This window comes from Emydura macquarii, unplaced genomic scaffold (genome assembly GCF_026122565.2).
Source record: "Emydura macquarii macquarii isolate MOO-44397 ecotype Brisbane River unplaced genomic scaffold, CSIRO-AGI_Emac_v2 contig_1230, whole genome shotgun sequence".
Taxonomy (NCBI): Eukaryota; Metazoa; Chordata; order Testudines; family Chelidae; genus Emydura; species Emydura macquarii.
Window position 1 is genome coordinate 19,334,792 of NW_027131367.1, and position 25,558 is coordinate 19,360,349.

Consider the following 25,558-nt stretch of genomic DNA (forward strand, 5'->3'; position numbering starts at 1 on the left):
TTTGGCAAGCAGATCTCTCTGCTGATTACCTAGGCAGAGTAAGTGTGTCTATGCAAATAGTCTGCTCCTGGTACCTTTCCCCCAGCTCATCACTAGATGGCAGGACAGAGCTCATTCAGACCCGGCTTATGATGAGTAGCAGAGGGCTGTGTAGCAGTTCAGCTATGCTGACAGGGAATCGGGCTCAGAGGCATGTTTCTGCCATTTATTTGCCTTCTCCATTCCTGCCTCACAAAACTGACCGAGGAAATCCACAAGGGTGCAGAAGAGAACCACAAAAAACTATTCTAAGGGTGGAGAAAATACTTCACAGCGAGAGACGTAAAGTGTCTGTTCAGCTTATCAAAAGAAGATCAAGAGTTGACTGAATTACAGTGTGTAAAGACGAGAGCCACAAAGGGATTGAGACACTGCAATGCTGCATAGTGCAAAACCTAACGTGTAGGCATCCTGCCACCAAGTGCAATGCTCAGCCCTACCTCAGGTGCCCGGGTTCCCTAGCAACACCTGGGGAGAGTTAGGTGCCTAAGAATGGGAGCCACAAAAGCCAGCAAGCGGAGTAGGGAGCCCCCAAAGCTAGTAGGAAATTCCACTATGAGGGGTGGGGCTTAGGCCACACCCCTCGACGGTAGCTGGGCACCTAACTCTGCGCTGGAGGGAAGCACCTCTCTCTGCTCAGGATTCACAGCCGTGGAGCCTCTGTTGGGATGGGGAGAGGGGGAATGACAAGACAGCGAGTGAGCGGGAGATTCCCATCCCATGGTAGCCAACAGCCCAGGGGTCAGGGCACTGATATGGGATGCGGGAAACCCAAGTTCAGATTCTTTTTCCAAATCACACAGAGTGGGAATTTGAAAACAGGTCTCCCAACCGAGTTCCCTAGCCAGTGGGTTACTGGGTGTTCTGAGACCCCCCACTACAACCTAAATGTTGGATTTAAGTGATCAAAGTGGCTTTTAGGCACCTAAGTCCCTGTGTGGATTTAGCTCTAAGTACCTTCATGGGGAGAAACTACCAGGTACTAGAGAGCTTTTTAATTTGGCAGAGAGAGGCAAACAAGAACCAATGGCTGTAAGCTGAAGACAGACGAATTCAAACTGGAAATAAGGCAGAGTTTTAAAAGTCAGTGTGATTAACAACAGGCTGACACTGTCCAGGAAAGTGGTGGAATCTCCATCTCTTGATGTCTTCAGGTCAAGACCGGATGCCCTTCTGGAAGAGATGCTGTGAAACACACATTATTGCGCTCAATAGAGAGGTAACTGCATGGATTTTAACAGTCTGTGATATCCTGGAGATCAGACAAAATGATCTTGCTTTGAAATCTATGAATTCAGTGCACAGGACAGACTGCAGCTGCTCAATATTGTTTTCATCCTCGTTGTTTAATTTGTGGCTGCCAGCCCTTATTTACCGCACACCATTCAAACCCTGCTCTGAATATAGAATTCTAATTTCTTCATGGGCTTTTCAATGGTGTTCATCACTACAGCATTTGAGAGCTTCGAAGTATTAATGAAATTATTTTCCCAGCACCCCTGTGAGGTGAAGTGGCATTATCATCCCTGTTTTACACATGGGGAGCTCTGGGCACCCAAAATTAGTGGACACATTTCACCTTAATTTTTCTGTGCCTATCTGAGACCCCTAAGACCTGATTTTTTCAGAATACGTAGCATTATATAGCACTTTATACTTTCAAAGCACAGTTCTCATTGACTTCACTTGCAGCTGTGAGTAGAATTGAGCAAAATTTTTCAGCCAGTGGAAATGACAGTTTTCCAGTTCAAAAAGTTGTTGTAGCCAGGATGGGGGAATTTTTTTTTATTCGATCTGGTCTTAACAGATAAAGAAAAACTGATCACTTAAATTTTGATCACTTAAAATTAATGGTAGCTTAAGTACAAGTGACTATGACTTGATCATAGAATCACTGACCTTGGGAGAATCATAGACCTCAAAGGTCATAGAATCATAGACTCATAGACCTCAGGAGGTCACCTAGTCCAACCCCCTGCTCAAAGCAGGACCAACCCCAACAAAATTATCCTAGCCAAGACTTTGTCAAGCCAGGCCTTAAAAACCTCTAAAGATGTAGATTCCATCACCTGCCTAGGTAGCCCATTCCAGTGCTTCACCATCCTCCTAGTAGGAAAAACTTTTCCTAAATCCAACCTAGACCTCCCCTACTGCAACTTGAGACCATTTATCCTAGTTCTGTCATCTGCCACCACTGAGAACAGCTTAGCTCCATTCTCCATCCCCCCTTCAGGTAGTTGAAGGCTGTTATCAAATCCCCCCTTACTCTTCTCTTCTGCAGACTAAACAAGCCCAGTTCCCTCAGCCTCTCCTCATAAGTCATAATAAAACCCTATCCCTTCCAGCTTGTCTATAGGCATCAAATTCCACCACCATCCTTCTGGTGAAAATTATCAGTGTAGCATGAAGTGTGCTGAATTTTGCTGGGAGGTTTCATCCTTAACGACAAATAACCTATTCCAGCTGTGGACCTAATTGTAGGCCATATTCTTTATTGGCATGGTCCTGGTGTTGTCATGTCCACTAGTCAAGTGAGTACAATCCAGTGTGGTTGTGATGTAGTAGTGTCCACACCCACTTTGCACAGGTGTAAATGACTGTGCAAGATGCAGGGTAATGGAGATTCTGGCTTATTGTCTTCTGTCAACCACTCTATGTGGATCAGTTCCACAAACGCTGTCGTGCATTTGCTCTTTACGAAAAAATAAATTACGTTACACAGAGATGCATTTTTAATGAATAAATATTATATCATTTATATTTAGCAATAACTTTCGAAGTGTGACTCTGGACTATTGTTTGTCTCTACTGAACATGTGCAAACTGATTTTTCAAAGGCTTATTTGAAAAGTCCCTGCTCCACAGCATGAAGGTGCGAAAGCTTCTCAGAGAAAAGGTCACCAGAATTTTTTACCATGGGCTAACAATGTATTTTTTCCTAGCCTCATTCTCAAAATGACTGAACTGCTTTGGCTGAAATTTCCCTAGAACAGTTTAGACTGAGGCAGGCACCTGGCATGGAAAATTTCATCATGAATTATTGAAGTTTGGAAAAGTATAAACAACTGAAAACAGTTTTATAAACTGTCAGCCAACCTTACTAATAAAGGATGCTACATCTATAGTAATAATAGATAATAAGACCTGTGGGGAGAGAAGGTCCTTGATTGGTGCAGAGGCCCCTCAACAGTGTCCTGTTCATGCAGGTGGGTGGTGGAGTTGGAGCCATGATGCCTGCATACCCTGCTGCTGCATGCTACTCATGAATGCTTCATGGTACCTGCATGCTGCTGGTACTGGCTGCCCTGGAATTCTGGGACCTTACCCCATTAGAGAAGGCTACAGAAATTCCAAAGAAAGGAGCTGGTTGTGGTATTAAATCCTCAGTGGAGAGTAGAAATCAGAACCAATAGCTGTTACTTGAGGACATGGGTGGCAAAGAGAGAGCAATCTAAGTGTGAATGGAACAGTTAAACATTGTAATGCACAAATTACCAAAAGGACCAGCCGTAATCCCACATCTGAGGTCTCCAGTCTTCTGGACCAAGGTTGACGGTCATTTGAAATACAGTTGTGTACATCATGTGAGCGACCATGCCCAAGAGACCTAGAAAAATATAACTTCATGAGATATATTAGAAACTAAACACATGCAAAACCCCTTCCTGGCGCTGTGTTGGCTTTTGTCCCTGAACATGGAGAATGTTTTGTGAAGTGTTTAAAGGTCTAAAAACAGCGGGAAAATACTTTGCATTGTACTGAGAATGTGACAGCCACCACACTGCTGGTGCTACACAGCAAACTAGCAACCATACACAGTAAGCCCCTTGCATCAGGGACTGAGTTGTTATGGTCTCATCCACGGCAACCTGCAAACCTTCACTGTGCACTGGGGAATGAGGCTGGGATACTGAAAGGTATCTAAGGAAGCTAAGGGGCACAAAACCTACTGAATTTCAGTGGCAGCTGAGTGCCTTATTTGGTTAAACTACTTTGAAAACCCTATATGAAAGTCACCCTGAGTAGTGTAGCCCATAGGGTTAGCTTACCTTCATTACATTCAGCTGTAATGCAAGGAACGTACAGGCCTGTATCCTGTAAAACATTAGCTTCAGCAATTTTAGCATAAGGCTTGAGGCCTATGAACTTTGCCACAGATAAATGGCCCAGTGGAAATAGAGTGTTTAAGGGGAATTTCCAACCACAGGAGTATGGGTGGAACCACAAGAGTGTCATGGCAACGAATTGATGTACATAGCTCATGTACCTGTTGTTGTTACCTCTGCAGAGACCTAACAAGAGGGCCATTGTAACAAATAGACGTAAATATATGATAAGTTGAGAATATTGATATACTAACCTACAGAAGAGGGACACTCCAACATTAGTAAGGGGAGGAAATACAAATAAGGAAAAGGGGAAAAACCCCTACTGAATATGCATCAAACACAGTGGCATCAGCATAATATATTATAAAAGTTGCATCCGAACCTAGGGGCAGTAAGAGAGAGAGAGATGTAGCCCTTGAGAGGTGCTAGAATGATGCCCACTGGTGATGAGGGGGAAGGTGATGATGATGAAGAAGATGATGGCTAACCTTTCAGATTTGATCTGCAAGGGATGGTGTGAGTATGTGGATGTGCAGATGTACATTTGGTAGTCTCTCTATTTACCTTACTGAGTGGGTGGTTTGGGGTGCTAAATGTATTAATAAATTATTTGTAAATATAGAAGAGTTCCTATAGTGTGAGTGTTGCAGCTGTTCACATCGGGATTCCCAACTATATAATAATTTCAATAATACTGGGCCTGATCTTGGGACAAGAACCTGTCAATGCTCAAAGTGATATCTGGGAATTCTTAAGTAATCAGTATAAGTAATATATAATCTATAGATCAGATTACAGATTTGGTGCCTAAACAGGATCATGAGGGGCTCATAGGGGCAACCTCCCTACCAGGGATAAGAACTCATCTTCAGTAAAAATCCAAGTTGAAATCCAATTAGTCTTTCAGTCAGAATTCGATGCCTATCAGAAACACTGCAACTCACCAGGGACTCTCTCTTTTTCCTCAGCTGTTTCTGTTTTCTGTTTTTTTGCCTCTAGCACACTACTTCTACATTTCTTCGCTAATTAACTTTGCAACAGAGGAAGGAATATGCTCTCCTGTGGGGAATAGTAGACATAGAAACACCCACGACTGCTCGAGGTCTTGACTATCAGACTAACTTAGCATGCTTAGTGGGTGACCACCTGTCTCCCACCATTAGGTCTCCATGGAAATTGTAACGGTGTAAGGATTCCTCATTGCACTCCAGACACTGGGTATTATTGGCTAGACATTGGGGTTTAGAATCTTTATACACTTCTTAAGGAGGCTTTGTAACCTGAATTGTGTTGCAATATTGAGGTACCTGAAGTTGGAATTGCAGTTGCATCGGGGCCCAGTGACCCACATTTTGAAATGACGGGAGAATTGATTTATGTTTTGTGCCACCACAAAAGGCCACAGTAGTACTTCGGTCCCCTCCGCTCTCCCAGGCTACGCCCTGATCCATCTACCACTAGCTTGCCCCTTGCTGCTCGGTGGGTCCCAACAGGGTAATCCCCTCTCGATTAGCTAAGGGCACATGAGCCATGAAAGGAAGAGAGAGGGAGCAGAACACCCTTCCCCTCTGTTTCTTTCCTTGGCAGGTATATCAGTCCCAGGATCAGCAGGCCCCTCTTCCCTTGGTAGCTCACCAAAGGTTACTCCAGGTTAATTAAGGGCACCTGGGGCCAATTAAGAACCTACCTAGGGCCTGTAAAAAGCTTCTGCTCCATCCAGACTAGTGTGTGTGGTAGTGAGCTGAGCTGCTGGGAGTTGTGTAGCACAGAGGTGGACAAGACACAGGAGGGTGCAGAAGGAGGAGCGGCATGCTGGGGGAGGATAACTCCACAGGTATGAGGAGCGGGGGAGAGTCCTGCCCAAGCAAGACTCAGGGCCGTTCCAGGCCTGAAGCGGAGGGCCCTGCCAGAGGGGTGACTGAACTGTGTGTTTGCCTGGTGCGGCCATGCCCAGAGGGGCTACCGGAGACTGAGAGACTCCCCAGGCACAGAGGCTGGGAAAGGCCCGGCTTAAGCAGGGTGAGGACAGTTGAGCCGAGGGGCTGTGGGGAAGTAACCCAGGGAAGCTAGCAGCTTTCTTGAAGCCAGTAACATGAGGCTGCTACTTGTAGGGTCCCTGGGTTGGGGCCTGGAGTAGAGGGTGGGACCACCCCCTCCATCTTCCCCTTCCCTCACCCCCCACCAGCTGTCCACCAGAGTGGCCAGTGTAGCCCCAATGAAGGCCCAAAGACTGGATTGGAAGCCTGAGGGAAACAGCCATTTTGAAGAACAGGGTTACCTTCACCCACCTCTAGACGGGGAAAGCTCTGAGGGACAAAGCTATATCACATCCTGTTGCTAGAGAAAAGTGCGGGACCCCCTAAGACAGAGAAGGCACTCTGCTTCTGCCACAATATATATATAATTTTGCTTTGGAGTTTGTCAGGCAATGTGGCCAGTTGTTTGGCAGACTCTAAACTGAAGTTCATTGAGCAAACCACTTGTAATATTAATATAGAATGAATAGCTATATTATAGCTACAATGTTTTATAATGTATATTGTTAAACGTAATCCACTCAATGAAAACATAAAATCAAGTTCCAGCTAAAGTAACATGGTGTTTGTTGGAATAATCGTCAAGATTATCACCCCAGCAAGGTGGGAGTATATGTCTGTACTTTTTAATTATTTGTTTTGAATTTTGCCCTTGCAGGATTTGTGTCGTTCTGGTGTTTTGTTTAGGGATAGTGAAAGGAATTAAGTTACCAAATTCAAAGCTGATAAATGCACATAAGGTCAAGTTATGCTGTGCTGGGAAAGGATCATGCCTTTACAGGTACTCAGCAACAACACAAAATCCTCAAAGGAGACCCAAGTCAAAACTAGCTCACAGCACCATTTATCTGACAGCGTTGTGCTTCACTGCTACAGCCTTGATATCCCCCCAGTGGGTTCAGGGAGGTATCTAGCTTGCAAGTCTGGATTTAATTGGCCATAGTGCTTTTACCATCTGAAGGAGGCTAAGAAAACAGACTTTGGTGTAAACCTCCAAATGCTGAACTCTAAGTCTGTAGTAATTGTGGTCTGGAGCCAACAGCAGCAGCCCGCTGCAAGGATAGTCTTTGGTGCACTGGTATCCTCTTTGGAGCAATATGATCTTATCCCGTGATGGCAATACATAGAACTTGGGGAAGACTAATTATCAAATATGGACAGCACTGAGTTAATTGCCTGAACTGATGGTGTCAGTGTATAGATGTATTAGGAAAAGAGTACCTAAAAGAGGCATATGGTAAAAGGCATACCAGGTGAGAGTGCAACCCTCAGTTATGAGCTAGTGAATGTCATGTTTAGTAACCTGGGACTGCAAATTTGGTTGATAAAGGTAATTGTGTAGATATACTTCACTTAGACTTTTGTAAGATGTTTGACCTTAGTACTGTGCAACATTCTGGTTAAATAGCACTATACAATAACAATAAAGAATGTATTAAATAGATTAAGAACTGGCTAGCTGACAGATCTCAAAAAGTAGCTGTCAATGGGAATCGTCACTGCATGCGGGTGCTTCTAGCAGGTTCCACAGAAATCAGTTTGAGACCCAGTGCTATTCAACATTTGTATCAATGATCAATATAAAATCACTGCTACTAAAATTGATGACACCGAAGATTGGTGAAGTGGTAAATAATAACAGGGCAGTCATGAGGAGCAATCTGGACTCATTAGTAAATATCAAACAAAATGTGTTTTAGTATAGCTAAATGGGAGGTCATTCTTCTAAGGGTAAAGAATGCAGGCCAAACCTACAGAAGGGGGGACTGTAGCCTGGAAAGCAGTGAGTCTGAAAAGGTCATCATAATCAAAAAACTCAACGTAAGTACCCACTGTGATGCTGTGGCAAAAAGAGCTAATGTGATCCTTGGATGTATGTACAGGAGAGTAGTGAGAAGGAGCAGAGAGGTGATTTTTACCTCTGTATACATTGGTGAGACAGATACTGGAAAACTGTGTCCAGATCTAGTGTTCACATTTTTAAAAGAATCTTGAAAATTTGGAGAGGATGCAGAAACGATTCACAAAAATAATCCAAGGACTGGGAAAAATGTTTTCTAATGACAGCACTCAATCAAAAAGAAGAATGAGAGGTGATTTGATTAAGATGTAGAAGTATGTTCAAGGGGAGAAAATACTTGATACATAAGGGCTCTTTAATCTAGCAATGAAGGGCATAACAAGAACCAATGCAGGCAAATTCAAATTAGAAATAAAAAACATAAATATTTAACCATGATGATTAATTATTGGGACAAAATACCAAGGGAAGTGATGGGTTCTCCATCTCTTGATGACTTCAACTCATGAGTGGATGCTTTTCAAATACAAGTTAATGGGCTCAGCACAGGAGTAACTAGATTAAATTTTGTGACCTGTGTTATATAGAAGGTCAGACTAGATGATCTAATGATCCGTTGTGGTTTTTAAATGTATGAATCATTATGTGGCAAGCCTCCAATTACTGTTTCATCCACAAACGTTACCAACAATGATTTTATGGTTTCTTCTAAATCACTGACAAAGGTATTGAATAGCATTGGGCCAAGAATAGATCCCTGAGGGAACACTAGAAATGTTCCTTTAGGAGGATGGTTCCCCCTTTACATTTATTTTTCAGATATATCAGTTACCTAGTTTTTAATCCATGTAATAAGTGTTACATTAATTTTGTACAGTGCTAAATTTGTAATCAGAGGGCTGTGCAGCACTAAGTCAAATGTCTTACAGAAATCTATTTGTCAACCCAATATTTGTCAACATATTTGTCAACCCAATTTGTAATTTCATTGAATAATGATATCAATATTTGAGAAGACCTATTTTCCACAAAACCATTCTGTGCTCCACTCTGTTGTCTGGATCTCAGTATGGAAGGGAACATTTGTTGAAACCAAGTCTGATTTCTACCTCTGAGTGTTGCATTTTCTAGATGTAATGAATTATTCCACTTAGAGTAGTATTAGAAAATCCAGGGCCCATCCTGAAATCCTCACGCAGGTAAAACTCTCATTGATTTAAGGATCTGGTCCATAAATTAAGAATTTCATAACAAAAGCATTTCACATTGAAACTCAGTTTCATTTTGAAAAGATGCAACGATATATAAATAGTATATACATCCTAAATGGTACCTGCTAGTACTGTGAATATTGCAGCAAAGGCATTGAGCTTTAATCCATCAATGATTGTAGTGTGGTAGCACACTTCTATTGACATCAGAGTGGCTCCAGTCAGAAGCAAAATGATATAGAGTAGTTCTGCTGCGATAGACAGCCACAAAACACCTGGAAAATAAATCAATAGCACGGATACTATTAGCAGCCATTACAGACGTTTAGCACTTTAACCATTTCTTCCTTCATTTTTATTGTTTATAAACCTTCAAACCAAGGGCCAAAATCTGTGAGGACACCCATGCAACTTCTGACTTTAAAGGTACTTGGATACCAAAGAGACAGTCTCTATATTAAGCTTCATCTTAACAGATGAACTGATTGCAGAAGTAAAAATTAATGGTAAGTAAGGTACCAGTGATCATGGCTTGATCACATTTATAATATGCAAGCAGAATAGAGTCCAGACTGGTGGTACATATACTTGATGCTTTAAAAGGGCCAATTCCACAAAGAAAAAACAATTATGAGCCAAATCAGCTGGAAGGAGGAATTTAAACAGAAAAATGTGAATGATAATTGGGAATCACTTAATAATATTTTACTAGATTCCCAGGAAGCCATAATCCCACAATGGAGGAAGAAGACTGTATTGGTCAAAAAACTAACTTGATTTAGAGGGGAAGTGAAGATAGCTATTAAAAATAATAAAACAAGTGGAAGAAAGGGGAAGTTGATAGTAAGTTGAAAGGGCAAGACGAATATAAATCGGAAGCTAAGAATTATAGTAAATTGATAAGGGAGGCAAAGGGACACAAGAGGAAAACTATGGCCAGCAGAATTAAGGAGTTTTTAAAATATATTAGGAACAAAAAGAATCCTAACAATGGTATTGGTCCATTACTAGATGTAAATGGTAGCATTATGAATAATAAAACAGAAAAACATGTGCTCAATAAATATTTCAGTTCTGTATTTAAGAAGAAAAACAGATGATGTTATCATATGATATCACTCTTTCCATTCCACTAATGTTTCAGGAGGATGTTAAAAGTAGCTACTAACGTAATACAGGTCCAGATAAGTTGCATTCAAGTGTTTTTAAAAAGCTGGCTGAGTTGCTCACTGGACCATTAATACTGATTTTCAATAAGTCTTGGAGTACTGGGCGTTCCAGAAGACTGGAAGAAAGCTAATGTGTTGCTGGTATTTAATAAGGGATGATCCAGGCAATGATCCTGTCAGCTTGACATTGATTCCAAGCAAGATAATGGTGCAGCTGATTCAGGATTTGATTAATAAAGGAGGGTAATATAATTATTGCCAATCAACACAGGTTTATGGAGGACAGATCCTGTCAAACAAACTTGATGATCCTTTTTTGTTGAGTTTATAAATTTGGCTGCTAAAGGAAGTAGTGTTGATGTGATAGACTTAGCCAACTTTTAATCCATTTAATGCATGCCATATTTTATAACTTGAGTTTTTTAATCAAAATGCCATGTAGTAACAATTCAAATGCCTTACAGAAGTCTAAGTGTAACTAATATAAACTAAAGATATATCAGAATCGGAAAAGGTACAGAGAAGGACAACAAAAATAATTTAGAGGTATGGAACAGCTTACATACAAGGAGAGAGTAAAGAGACTGGGACCATACAGTTTAGAAAAGCAAGACTCAGATCCACCCTTATAGAGGAGTACAAAATCATGAATGATGTGGAGAAAGTGAATAAGGAAGTGTTGTTTACCCCTTCACATAAAGACAAGGTCTAAGGGTTACCTGATAAAATTGGTAGGCGGCAGGTTTAAAACAAACACAAGGAAGTATTTCTTCACACAATGCACAGTCAATTTATGAAACCTGTTGCCAGGGGATGATGTGAAGGCCAAAAGTATAACTGGGTTAACAATGAATTAGATAAATTAATGGAGGATAAGCCCAGCAATGGCTATTGGCCAAGATGTCAGTGATGCAGCCCCATGCTGTGGGTGTCCCTAAACCTCCAATTGCTGGAAGCTGGGACTGGACAACAGGGAAAGGATCACTCAATAATTGCCCTGTTCTTTTCATTCCCTCTGAAGTATCTGGCACTGGCCACTGTTGGAAGACAGGACACTGGGCTAGGTGGACCATTGGTCTGACCCAGTGTGGCCGTTCTTATGTTATGTTCTTACTGGATAGGTCTCAAAATGTAATTGCAAATGGGGAATCATCATCAAAGAGTGTGTTTCTAAGGGTCCCACAGGGATCAGTTTGGTTCTTGGCCCTATGCTATTTAACATTTCAATTAATGAGCTAAAAGGAAACATAAAATCAATCACTGATAAAGTTTGCAGATGACACAAAAATTGGGGAACTGGTAGATAATGAAGAGGAAAGGTTACTGATACAGAGTGATCTGGATCACTGGATCTGGTAAGCTGGGCACAAGCAAACAGTATGCATTTTAATACAGCTAAATGTAAATGCAAATATGTAGGAGCATAATGTAGGCCGTACTTACACAATGAAGGACTCTAATCTGGGAAAAGACTTGAGGAGCATGGTGGATTCATAGCAGACCATGAGCTCCCAGTCCAATGCTGTGGCCAAAAGGGCTAATGTGATCCCTGGATGCATGAATGGGGGAATCTTGAGTAGGAGCAGAGAGGTTATTTTGCCTCTGTATTTGGCACTGGTGTAACGACTGCTGGAATATTATGTCCAGTCTTGGAGTCCACAATTCAAAGAAGATGTAGATAAATTGGAGAGGGCTCAGAGAAGAGCCACAAGAATGATTAAAGGATTAGAAAACCTGCCTTGGAGTGATAGATTGAGCTCGTTGAGACGATTTACCTTACCAAAGAGAAGGTTAAGGGCTGACTTGATCACAGGCTATAAGTATCGACATGGAGAAGAAATACTCCCATTTTATTGATGTGGCCCTGAGACACCGAGAGATTAAGGCCAAAAGTATCAAATATTCACTTATTTTGGGTGCCCAACTTGAGACATCTGGGGCTAGATTCACCTGGGAACTTAGGCGCAGTGATACTGAACATCACCATGTCTAACTTTTAGGTACCTAGAAAATCCCTGCGATTCACAAAGACTGGTCATGGCCCCTTGTGTGGTTGGCATAGCCAGGTCTACACTACCCACTCCTCACTACCTAGAGGTGTTCCAAGGGCATGAGTGGGCGTGGCCAGAGCTCACCACACTGTGGGGAGCCTGAGCGGGCAGAAGAGCCCTTTGGGAGTTCCAGGCAGAGTAAATTAGAGCACGCCAAGGTGACCCCAGGACTGGGAGGCAGAAAGGCAGCAGGGAGCCACCTATGCCCCCTGTCTGAGGTGCACGGAGCAGAGCTCCGAGTACCCCGTTCATCCTGCTCAGCTAATGCACTACCAGCCACCACTGAAGGGAGCTGACGTGTTAGTAGAATATATTCGGGTTTATTCACTGTCAGTTACTTAAAAAAATCTGGACTTTGAGTAGTTCTGATATGGGAACATGCCTATTGACTGGGTGGGAAACGGGGCAGAGTTAAGGTTACCTCCCTGAAGCTGCAGCTGATTTTTGTGATGTTTTATCTGCAGTCTTGTAGAAAGAGGCAAACCCTAAAACTATCCCAGCGTAGCAGAATTTGTGGAGCACAGACACGTATGGCCACATTCTCCAGAAGAGCCCAGCTCCCATGTCGGCATCTCCACGAAGTAGCCAGGCTTTCAGAAGCGCTCAGCACCCGGTTCCTCCCAGAGAGAAAAACAGGAGCTAAGGGGGTGCGAGTTTGAAAGATTGGCCCAAACAGTATAAAATGTCACTCAAGGTAATCAAACAAAACTGATTTTGGGTGGGATTTTTTTAAGAGCAGTCAGGATTGGCCTAACTCAGCTCACACGGACGTCAGTGGCAAAATGCCCACGGATGTCAATGGAAACGGAGTTAGGCCAACACCAAGACCCAGGTCTGTAAAGGTACGTTGCCGGTGCTCTGCTCACTCCTGCGATGTTCACCTGACTGGCACTTAGGCCCAAATCCTCAAAGGCATTTGTGTGCCTGTCTGCCCCTGTAGGTGCCACTGACATTTTCAAAACCAGTGCTCAGCTGCTACCTAACCCCTGCTGGCGCCTAACTCCTCTCGGCACCTAAGCTCCCACCAGCAGCCATTCACAAAGCTGCCTACGCCCTGACGCCCCCCGACTAGTGAACAGGATGGCATGTTTATGAATGGGGTTATAGGACGGGCTTGGCTGCAATCACAGACTTGGACTTGATGACCTCGGACAATCCTTCCAGTCCTATGTCCTGTGGTCTCCGGAGCAGCTTGGAGCCTAGCTCAAATCTGGCTTGAGATATGGGAAGCCCTATATGGGAATCTCACACTAGGTGCGGAAGATGCCCATCTCTGCAGCAGGTCCTGATCCTGTAGGTATGCTCTGAGCATGCCTAAGACTTGATACGTCTCAGAGCCCACAACTGGAGGGTCACTGTTTCGTGGAGGACAGCACAACATCTGCTCAAAAGGCAGCTGGGCTCACAGGGAAACCTGTGGCGAGTGTGAGAGAGGCACTAAGCATAAGCGGGGGACAAAGGGACACAGTTTTAGCTACTAGGACATGAGCTGCCATACCGCGTGAGCCGGTTTAGGTGCCTGGCTCCAGGAGAGGGTTTACGGCTGAGGATCCCAAGAGGAGGGAGATACCTCTCTCTGGCCTGTCTGCCAGGTGCACCAGGGCAGCCACTAAGACCTTCTCCTCTCTGCCCTTCTCCTCAGCATTTCACTCCTGGTTAGTGTAGGCAGCTCTTGGCCTTCCTACCTGGTGTCAAAGGCACCTGACTGTCTCCACGTACTGCACGGTGCTAGCTCGGGGCTGAGGGTTCTATAGGGTGGCAGGCCGCTGAGGGTTTAGGCGTTGCAACGCTGAGCAGAGCAATGTCTCATTACCTTTCAGATCTGACCCGGTGCTTTGGAAACTCGCACCCTTATATATTAACAGATTTGGGCTTCACCTTGGAGTTTGGCAAACCCAAATAAAACCCCAAAAAGCCTTCCTAAGAGATTAAAGGGGGGATTTTCAAAGGCACAAAGGGGCAAGTATTTAGAATGCTAAAGCAGAAAGGTTATGGAACCCTGAAGAACTGGAAATATATATTTACCTCGATCTGCAGGTGGAGTCAGACTGATAAAACTTCTACATTTCTCACCTAAAAGACACACACAAATTTAAAGTTTAAAAATAAAATGCAGAACTAGATGACTACAATGCAAAGAGAGGTAGTAAAATGTCCATCTGTATTCAGATTAGCATGAAAGACATTTCACTGCCACACACAAACATACTTGCTGGTTTTCGTTCAGAACTCCCACTAAGGGAAACATTTGCTTTCAGTGCACTATATTTTCCAACCTAAACAAAGTGAACAAAATACTAAATGTGTTATAACAGCTGCATAAAACTCCAGACATTCGGAGTCAAGGCTCCTAAACCATTCTAAATCTGCCCTTCAGTACAGCAATGATCATTCCACACATGATCAAATAAGACCCCATCTAAGGAGCCCCTTAGACATTGATGTTGATTTTTAGCTAGTCTTTGAACAGAAGTTAAGTCCCAAAGGGTTGGGCGGAAAGTTAATGTTGTGCTAATATTCAAAAATGCTCCAAAAAGTTGACCCCAGTTATTAGGGGGCCAGTTAGCCTGACATCGACCCCCAGAAAACAATGGAAAGGCCGAAATGGGATGCAGTTGTAACTCCCATGCTTGGATTTTAGGGTATAGTGATGTGAACGGGAACAAACAGGGGAGAGGAATGCACAGTTCGTTTGTTTTGTTCTGGAGAGTTGTGTATGCCTGGAGACTGGCCATAGCCAGGCAGGGGGACTCTAATGGAAGGGGCCAGGACCGCTGGACTTGCTCAGGAGTTGTCATAAGCTACTTGGGCAAACTTCATGGAGGGTGAGGAGCCTGGAAGTGACTGAGGAGACTCAGCAGCTGAGCCCTGCAGGGCTATGTCCACTGCAAGGTGTCTCAGACTGTTCCTGTCCATTTGCAGCCAGATGCTATTCTCATGATCCCACTGGAGCCAGAGATGGAGACTGGACATTGCTGCTAGATGGGAGACTTTATGAAGAGATGTGGAGGAGTTGGGAGGAGGCTGGCAAGCTGAAACCCTGCGCTAATATGAGAGCTTTGGGACCATCAATATATTTGAATAGCCTCCATTGCAAGAAGGACTGAGGGCTCGCCCTGCGAGAGAATCGGAGGGAAGTGCATGTATAAGTGCAACGGACATTTCCTCTATAGGTTGGAAGAGCAACAAGTGTGGACGTTTGGGTGAGAAACATCAAAGAGCTAGCTGTTAATGAGAAATATTCACAGTCGTTCAAATATTGTTCAGAGAGAGTTCGTTTATAGTTCTTAAATGTTATTTTACAACATTTATTTAAGCAATTATGGGTGTCTTGCTCCCTGAGTGTAACTCTATCTGATGGGCAGTCTTGGTCCTGAAAAGAGGAACCTCTGGCCAGGCCTCAGCAGAAGAGGAAGCTGTGGGCAGGAAAAAGGGAAATAATCAGAGATAGTATTAGCTTAGTCCCTTACCCACTACATAATTGCACATTTGGGATGCCAACATCCCAGTGTGTGTTACTGGTTCCGGACCCCATCCCACTCCTGGTACTGATCCACAGACAAGACGGGCTGTTACAGCCCCCAGGAAGTGAGGCCTAGTTCATGGGGTAGCAGCTCAGACCTTTACCCCTGGAGGTCCCCCACTCAATCCCTGATGTGTCAGACAAGATGTTGGCCATCACATAAGAAGGTGTTCAGCCAAGATTCAAACTGCTGTGGCCTCAGACACTCAGGGCAAGCTTCCTTCAAGTCCAGATTCAGCCTGCTAGTCGATGCTGTCTGTCTCTAAATGTGTCCAGACCTGCTCCACAAATGCCACACCAGGAGGCCACAAAATGGCAGCATCACCTTGCACGTACAGTGTGTGCAAAGTCACATGGTGCAGAGGCCGCCATTTTGTAGATCAAATCAGTGGCCTTCTGGTGCTGCATTTGTACAGCAGGTCTACACATGTTGGCTGTGTGGAGGTGGCTATGTTGATGCCAATTTGGCCATTTGCACCATCCAGCTGTGCAAGCATCCAGCTGAGGGACTTGAATGTAGAAAATCCTTACCTGTGGGCATGCCTTCCTTTATGCCACCTTGTGTAACCTGTTGGCACTCAAAGATTATAAATCATTGTCTCTGTGCTGCCCTCAGTATACTACACTGGGCCTTCCTAAATCCTGGCCTCATTTGCTTCACAGTGAATTCCTCTTTCTGATTTGTGATAAGAGGCAGAATGGACTCATTTTTATGCAGAGTATCTGCTTCAACTTCCAACAGTTAGTTTAGTGATGCAGTTATGAATGAAAAACAAGAGTCCAAGAAATATGCTTGCAAATATGACGAGGCTTTCTTTGATTACGGCTTCACTGGCGCTTTGGTCAAGCACAAAGAAAGGCCAGAAAGCCTGGTATGTCACATGGCCTCAGCCTGGTAAACGTCAATGACACTTGGAAACCCTTCACAAAGAACACATAGGAAAACCAAGGTCATGTTTCCAGTGCCAGAAGGAGGAACTTTTGTGTCGACAATTGCAATCCAAGAGAGCCGTGTCTGTCTCTGACCAAGCTCCAAACGCATCATTTGAAGTGTTACCGCACCACACAGGCCGAGAAGCCTCACACCATTGGGGAGACTTTGATTTTGCTAGCTGCAATCAATATGGTGAACATAATATGTGGGGAAGTTGAGGTAAACAAGCTCAAAGCTGTACCACTCTCCAACAACACAGTGAAGCAAAGGATTGGAGTGATCACAGCAGTTCAGGAAAACACATTGATGGAGCATCTGAAAAACACAGCTGCTTTTGCTCTTCAAGTTGAAAAAAGCACCGAGGGTCATGATGCACAATTTTTGGCTTTTGTGAAATACACAGGAAGGGTACAATCCTCAGAGATGGCGACTGACCCTTTCCTTGGTCATGATCTTTCCCCGTGGCCCAAAGCTGCTGGTCCCTTTGTTTTCTGAGGTGAAAGACAGAGACATAACGGGGGGTTCTCTGCCCCTCTCTCTAATAGTCCAGTGAACCTAGGAAGTGGATTCTTCTGAGGCTTACCCTTTAAAGTAAAGTTTATTCAAGCAATAAAGAAGGTAACATAGAGTCTGGTAGTGAAGGAGGCTCTTTCTCTTTCTCTTGGTTTGCTGAAATGTAGCTTTGTTTTATCTCCTGCCATCTGTCTCAAGAACCCAGTTTACTACTTATATATAAATTAAGGTAAACACACACTCTTTTGTTTAGGATAAACCTAATTAACAACTTTTGCCTAGACAGGGCTGTGTGCTTTTGAACATGTGCTAATAACATCATACAAGGGGATTCATAGCTTTACATATAATGCTGCTACATACATTTCACCATGATATTATTGACCAGTGAGTTATTAGCTTTCAAATCATACTTCACAAGGCATATTTTGCTCAAAGCTTATTACAGTCGTGTGTCGGGTGTGAATACAGGGGTGCTTTCGGTCATCCCCCCCCTTGCAGAGCTGCAGGAGGGTTAGCCACTGGCTTACTGGAAGAAGCAAGTTAGAGCCCTCTTTTAGTCATGGGGGTGGTTGTTTACTGGCATAAATGTAGAGAAAGTTGGGTATGTCTGGCTCTCATGCTCCCGCTCTCATGCTCCCTCTCTAAACTCCCTTGCATCACTCTTTTGACCACTAGCTCTTCTGGACAGCTAGGAGCTGACTTTTTAAACCCCTGTTCTTCCTCAGTAGCCTTGCTCCCTTATCAAGGTATCCTACAGAGATTAGGGATCAAAGGATGGCAGGCTACAGCCTTATGAGGAAGCTCTCAGCCTTGCGTAGGAGGCTGCTAGGTTCAGCACACAGCAAGCAAGCTCACGACAACAAGCAAACCGACAACAAACAGGGTCACAGAGTTGCTCCTCCCTCGCCTGGAGAACTCCCTCACCTGGAGAACGCCCATTTGCGGCTCCTGTTTGCTGGCTTCTTTATCTATTTTATAAGAGTTGTTCAGCAGTTCTGCTTCATGCAGTTGAGTACACCCACATTTCAAATGAGGGTGTGCTCACGTCTCAACCATCCCTGCAGTTCAGAACATAGTACAGTGTGCATGTTGGGAAAGGGGGTGAGGGGTGGGAAAGGATCATCTAGTCTGACCTCTTGCATAGCACACACCAGAGAACTTGGCTGAATTAATTCCTCTTTGAACTAGAGCAGACCTTTTAGAAAAACATGTAATCTTGATGTAAAAATTGCCATGACGGAGAATCCACCACGATGGATTGTTCCAATGATTAATTACCCTCACAGTTAACATTTCATATCTTATTTTCAGTCTGAATTTGTCAAGCCTCAAATTTCAGTCAGTGGATCATTTTATACCTTTGTGCGCTAGATTGAAGAGCCCATTATCAAATATTTGCTCCCATGAAATACTTACAGACTAATCAAGTCATCCCTTAGCCTTCTCTTTGTTAAATAAATAGATTGAGCTCCTTCAGTCTATCACCATAAGGCCTGTTTTCTAATCCTGTAGTCATTCTTGTGGCTTTCCTCTGAACCCTCTCAATTGAGCAATGTCCTTCTTGAATTGTGGGCACTGGAGCTGGACACAGGATTCCAGCAGTGATCACACCAATGCCAAAAACAGAGGTAAAATAACCTCTCTGCTTCTACTCAAGATTCCCCTGTTCGTGTATCAAGGATCACATTAACCCTTTTGGATACAGCATAACACTGGGAGCTCATATTCAGCTGCTTATCCATCATGATCCCCAAGTCTTTTTAACAATCACTGTTTCCCAGGATGGTGAAAGGACAGTTCCTGTGGCCAAGGGTTCTCGGCTTGACCTTCTGCCCTGGCCCCCCAAGCAGTAGCTCCAACAAAACCCAGGCTATCCATGTGTCTGCATACGGCACCTTTCCCCATTGACACCGCACACCTTCTGCTCTGGGGTACTCCATGGAGCAGGGCCACCCCTCTAGAATCAGAGACAAAAATACCCAGGGGATTGCATAGCAGAACTAGGGTGACCAGATAGCAATTGGAGGGGGGAAGGGGGTAATAGGGTCCATACAAGACAAATCCCCTAATAATCAGGATGGTCCTGATAAAATTGGAACATCTGGTCACCCTAAGCGGAACAGGGAGGACTGAGGCTGGGATAAGAGTGGAGCAGAGCTCTGCACCCAGGGGTGAATTCGGGGAGTTGATTTGCTCCATAGTGCCCCCTATCAGTGTGTTTAAGCATTTGCTTGAGCACATGGTGGCCATTCTAGCCTGGAGAAAGCAACGGCAGCAGCAGAGGAGTTGGGCCCCGAGGGCATGGAGTGAGGGAGGATACCTGATCCCAAAAGGGAGGGTGGCCTCACTGTTTGGAGGTGGGTGAGAGAATCCCTCCCCCTTTGCGTCAGGGAGGCAGGGATCTTCTCACACACCCCTGCAGGGCTGTGGACCGAAGCTGGGGGGAGCTTAGGTGAAGCCTCTCAAATTATTTTTCCAAAGGTTCATTGTGAAAACCAAAGTTCTCTTGACAGAGGGTGGGCCCTCCACGCTCAGTCAGCTTGCTTCCCGCCCAGGTGGGCTAAAGAATGCCCCTGCTTATTCCTGCTCAGATAGGTTTGTTTCAGCTCGGCTCCACCCTCTTACTGCCACCAGTGAGTCTCAAGCCCCAGCTGGCCTCCCAGCCCCCATCCCAATCCTCTGAACGAAGCTCATTAAATTGATTCCAATCAGCTCTTCCTTTCAGCCCCTCACAGCACAAGATACAAAAGCTCTCTTGCCTCTGCAGTCTACAGGGATCACTCCCTCCGGAATGCCTCTGTTTCCCATCTCCTATTCTTTGTTCTGTCTTAACTTAACTGTAGTAACTGGGAAATCTGGATTTAAAGTCCACACTCTACTTGCACTAAAAATGCAGCCTTATTTTGCAAAGATGCAAGATCAATCGGCAGTTTCATTTTATGCCATGTTGGTGTTAATATTCCCGAGAGTGGGGCTAGGTTATACATAAGCATTTATGGTTAATAAATGGCCAAGATATTCTTCATCAGGAAGAATTTCATCATTAGCAGTGACAGCATCATGATGACAAGAAATTGAGCAAATTTCATCTCTTTAGGGGGTGCACTGAGAATGAGGAAACCCAGAAAAGAGAATCCATTTATTTTACAATAAAATGTCATTCTTAGCACAAAATCAGGGTTTCTGGTGAAATTTATATGGGAAACACTCCTTATAGTCCTGTAGAATTTGCGAAGCATATGCCATGTATTAACATGCTATGTACATTAACATGACATTTTTAAATAGGAAATAACACTGCCCTTCCTATTTTGCAATGAGGGATCTAAAGAGAATATTCCCAACAGAACACGTTTATGTTAATCCAGTTCATAGATAATACCAGAAAAGTAAAAAACAATCTCAAACCTTCTTTCTCTTTAAAAGTCTTTTAACATGTTGCTCTGCCAGGAAGAGAAAATCTCGTTAATTTCTAATGGTGGTAGCCCTAATCAGTAAATGCTCATCTAACCAGCTAATGCGAATCACTGAAACAGAGACTCTGTTCTGCAGTCTTCCTTTCTACAATTCATAACAGTTATTTCTAAGGATTTATTAGAATGTATTTCTTTCAAATCCTTCCTAAACCTTTAGATTTTTTCGCTCTGGAGAAGTGGCATCCTTGTGATGATACCTTTCCCATTAAAACAAACATACAGCAGAAGGAGAACAGGGGCAGGAGATAATCAGGAAGCATTTTGGCTAAACGCTTTTGGAAGTAAATTGGTGTGGCTGTCACTCACCTTCCTCATTAATAATCTCCTCACATGAATACCAGATGCCAGCATGAAACTTTCGGTCAATGAACTTGTCATCACCTGTCTCCCAAATATACTGAACGGCGTTGCTGTTGTTCATATCAGAACTATTGAAGCGGATGCAGTGAGTCCCTTTCCCCTGTCCTGTACAAAAAGGTTTAGCAACTTTTCTCGTCCCTTCACACCAGTAACTGCTGCTAAACGCAGTGATAGAGAAGATTAAAGAGAGAAAACTGAGTGAGAGTGCTGCTGAGGCTCGCTGCCGTCTGTCCATGCCCACGTCTGACATCTGCCTACTGGCAAGGCTAGCACCAGTGTTAAAGCGGGCTGGAAAAACCCAGCGATAATACTTTTCATCTGGTTGTATGGGGAAGCGTCCACTGAAATTCACTCTTCGGTTCTGGATTCCCACCAGTGAATTGCACCAGTTTGGCAGTTAAGATGATAAGCAGAAATCATAGGCTCATTGTCTGGCAAGAAAGAAAACAGGGCACGGCAGATCTGTCCAGCCACTGAAACATGTGCAGGAAATATAAGGGAGGAAGGACACTGGAGCAGGTCGGTTGAATCACAGAGCTCACGGTGTGTGATACAGATGGCTTTCCCGAGTAGGCAGGGCAGTTCAGGTTTCAGAGCATCTTGTTAAATTTAATACGGATTCAGGCAGTGGTGAGTGGTTTTTTTTAAAAGAGATTCTTAAGGAGATGAGCCCTATCCATGAGGTGGAGCAAACCAAGGTAGGGCTTCATAGCCCCCGAGGACAGGAAATCTGCCTGGGACCATACCAGCTACAAAGGCAAGGAGTGTGTGTTTGCCTTTGTCATTAATGGAGCCACTGAAGGCAGCCTCCATGAAAACCACCTAGTGCCTCCATGAAATGCAGTTTGGTGAAGCAGTGCAGAGGGCTGAACTCTTTGTCTTCAGCACAGCCTAATATGCCATTCCTCCTCCCTTGGTGCCAATCCTGCCACTTCCCAAGGAAAAGGAAGAACTGGCTGGAATTCAGGGAAATGGCATAACAGAAAGCACTCTTGCACTCTGTCATGATCTGGGGTACAATCCAGACCAGTGAAAAGTTGTCACTTCTTACCCTGTAGCCTCAAAATGCCTTGCTACCATAGCTCTCTGCCTGTGATGCCCACAGTTAGCAACAACCATACCCGCTATGGCTATGTATTGGGCAGACCTGATCCAACACTTTGGGTCCTGGAGCCTGCCTGCAACATCACAGACTTCCACTGGTCTCCATCAGCCTTGGTTAATGACCAGTAAGGTGATGCCACACTCTTCCTAGCCCATGTTCCCCAAAAAATGTGTGTTCTGAAATGTTCAACCCTGTCCTGGAACAATCAGCGGAATGTGGAGATGTGTTGCTCCTGTAAAATGTCCGTATCCAACAGTTTGCTATTTTAACTGGAGTTACCAAACAGCTCAGTTCAAACACAGCACTGGATTGGTTTAAATTAAAAATAAAAACAAGTTATTTAATTGCAGATAAAGATTTGAAGTGAATCCTACTATAAGGATTAAAGTCAGATATGGTTACAAGAGACATAAAGATGAAACACTTTCTAGTAAATATAATTTAAGAAGCTAGACTTGTTTCAAAGTAAAATCCTGACTATATGTTTCCCTCAAGATGGCTGACTGAGCTCCTGGGTCAGGATCTATCTGCCAAAGGGCTGGTACCTTTGTTGTCTTAGGTGACAGATAACTTGGGGTTTCTCTTTGCCCCTCTCTTTTATAATCCAATGAATCTTTTAAATGGATTCTTCTGAAGGATACCTCCAGATAAAAAGTCTATTTCCAGCTGAGATAGTCAACATGGAGTCTGACTTGAAGGGAGTTCCCTGCTGCTTCTTACCAGCTGGAGTTGTCTGTTAAAATGCACCTTTTTTTAGTTCCTGCCCCTTCTGGTGCAATTTGAATTAACATTAGACCTGTGATTGTCTATTTCCTCCCCTGCTGCTATGTGAGGTTTACCTCTACCTCTTACTAGTTTGATAGATCTGTTTATGTGATATGTATATACATTCTGATTGTGTTTCAAAATACTAGAGAAGTAATTCCTAGGTGGAGGAACCAGATTCCTTTCCTAGGGTGGGGTAATTCCTGCTTGGCTGACAAACACATCTTAAAAATTATAATTTCAGTTTATATCTATAACTTTGCATCAGTTGCTTTCACTTACATTATGTGATGATATTAATAACCAGTGAGTCATGCATAAGCTTCACTAAGACCTTGCACAACACCTACCAGATATATTTCATACATTAAAGAACTGAGGTAAACTTGAACTGGTTACGCCAGCTGCAATTCATTACCAGATATCTGGGTGCCCCTTGCCCTCTGCCCTTGGGCTATCCTTCATGTCTCTGACTGTCCTTCTGGTGTGTCTGAGTAGACTTACAGAGGTTCAGGAAGCAGCAAGCAGGGAAGGTCTATCTACTCTTTCTACCTTGGAAGATGCAGCAGCAATCTTCTGTCACAAAAATATCATTTCACCTTGACAGCTTTTACAGACACTGTTCTTATCCCCTCCTTTCTGACATGGCCTGTGCTGCAGAAATCTTCCAAAGGATTCTGCAAAGTCTTGTTTGGAGCAGCTGTTGCTGTGTAAGCCTATGAGGTGAGGCTTCAGAGATCAAAGGTGTGACCTACATATTGAAAGGTGGGCTCCAGCGTTAAGGGACAGAAAGGGAGTGGCAGGCTGCAGTGTCCAACTGGCTCTGGGCTGTGTTGTGGTACAGTTATGTAATTTTTAAATACAAATACTTGTGGTGTTCAATACAAGTCTCAGCACAAAGAACCTGTAGGAAGCAGGCGTCTCAAGGGATGACAGTTTAGTTTGAGAAGTCTGAGACAGATCATAATGTAAGGGTACACATGCTCCGAGGGCAAGTGAGAATACTGATCTGAAGTTAAAAAGAAACTAATGTGTCCTCTGGCAAATCCAGTTATGGCTCTCAGTGTATGTGATTGATGTAGAAGGGTTGAGGGTAGGTCCACAAAACATCAAAGGTCAGTTCTGTCTGGTTTTTACAGGCTGCGCTAGTAGTTCTGCCTGCAGTTCAGTGTGTTGGACTCTTTCCATTATAAGCCCCGTTTTCAATTGCTTATGGCTTTGCCAGATTTTAACTGTTTGGGCTGAAGTTGCCAATGCTGTGGGTCTGACCCAGGCTGAATAGATTCAGAAAATTTCAGCAAAAATGGTTATGCTGTTTCTAAGACTGAGTGGACGGGGATTCGCTACTTGCCTGTGAGGCATGTCCTTGTGGCTCATCTCTCTCTCTGGAGTCAGGTCACCCCCTCTCTTCATGACTTGGGGTGCTCCCTCTTCATGGCTTGGTCCTCACACAGGTCACTCTAGTTTTCCCCTTCTGGGGTATCAAAGTTCTGCTGGACAAACTGTCTCAGTCTTCTGCTCCACGGACCAGTTTGTGCCCCTTCCCCAGTGGCTAGTAGGAGAACCCAGCCTGTCCTCTACTCTGGGTTCCAGCCCAGGGACCCTATGACTAACAACTCAATCCCAGACCCTGTCACTGTTTCTGTGGCCTCCTTCCTACTTTTCCTTATCTTCTGGCCCATCCCTGGGTTACCCCTGGGGCTTCTCTGCTCCCGGTGGCTACCATCTGTAGCAACCTGCACCCTGACCCAAGCACCAGCTGCAGCTGCAATGCTGCAGCACTGAATGGTGTCCTGGGGAGAGAGATGGCCAATGGGAGGGCAGGTTGAGCTGGTCCAGGGGCTCAGAATCCACAGTTGGAAGTTGCTGTTGGAGAAGGAGAAGAATCGTGATGCAGAGCTGGGGGCAGAGGTGAGGTGATAAAATAAGAGATCAGGATAATAAAAGTGGAGGACTGGGAAGTGAGAAGGAGGAAAGAAGGAAAATAGGAAAGGTTTCAGGTCAAGAAGCAGATAAAAACCAGAACTGAGTAAGTGAGCAGGCGCTGTTAGAGAAGGGACATAGAGGGAAATAAAATTTACGGGAGAGGGAGAGAGAGAGAGAGAGAGAGAGAGAGTACCAAGGAGAAAAACTGAAAGGAAATATAATTGGTGAAAAAGGAAGGGATCAGAAAGCTGTGTGAGATGAAACCAGACTCTATGAACTGTAAATGAGAAGCCCACCCTCAAAGGCCCTGAAGTACACGAACAGAGAGAATGACTATGGCCCTCTATTGAAGGACTATGATTCAAAGGTGCCCAATGGACAAGTGAGGGCCCACTAGGTGAAGAAAGCCGCTCGTGGATAAACACTGTGAAAAGAGGCACAGCCACAGGAATATTGAATCGAAGGAGCAGGTCAAGCAGAAGCAAAGAACAGGACACAGCGAGTGGAGCTGGACTTACAGCCAAGGAGAGGCAAGAC

The 25,558-nt window shown here is 44.1% G+C and overlaps 1 protein-coding gene across 1 annotated transcript in view; it reads right to left on the reverse strand.

The window, feature by feature from the left end:
- Positions 1 to 21,460, reverse strand: part of GSG1L2 (GSG1 like 2) — a 29,186-nt gene extending 7,726 nt beyond the window's left edge. Inside the window, exons 1-4 of the mRNA XM_067547865.1 lie at positions 21,172 to 21,460; positions 14,442 to 14,489; positions 9,319 to 9,471; positions 3,535 to 3,646 (exon numbers count right to left, since the gene is read on the reverse strand). Of these exons, the coding sequence (XP_067403966.1) occupies positions 3,535 to 3,646; positions 9,319 to 9,471; positions 14,442 to 14,489; positions 21,172 to 21,460 (602 nt within the window). The remainder of the gene's footprint in view (positions 1 to 3,534; positions 3,647 to 9,318; positions 9,472 to 14,441; positions 14,490 to 21,171) is intronic.
- Between the last annotated feature and the right edge of the window lie 4,098 nt (positions 21,461 to 25,558).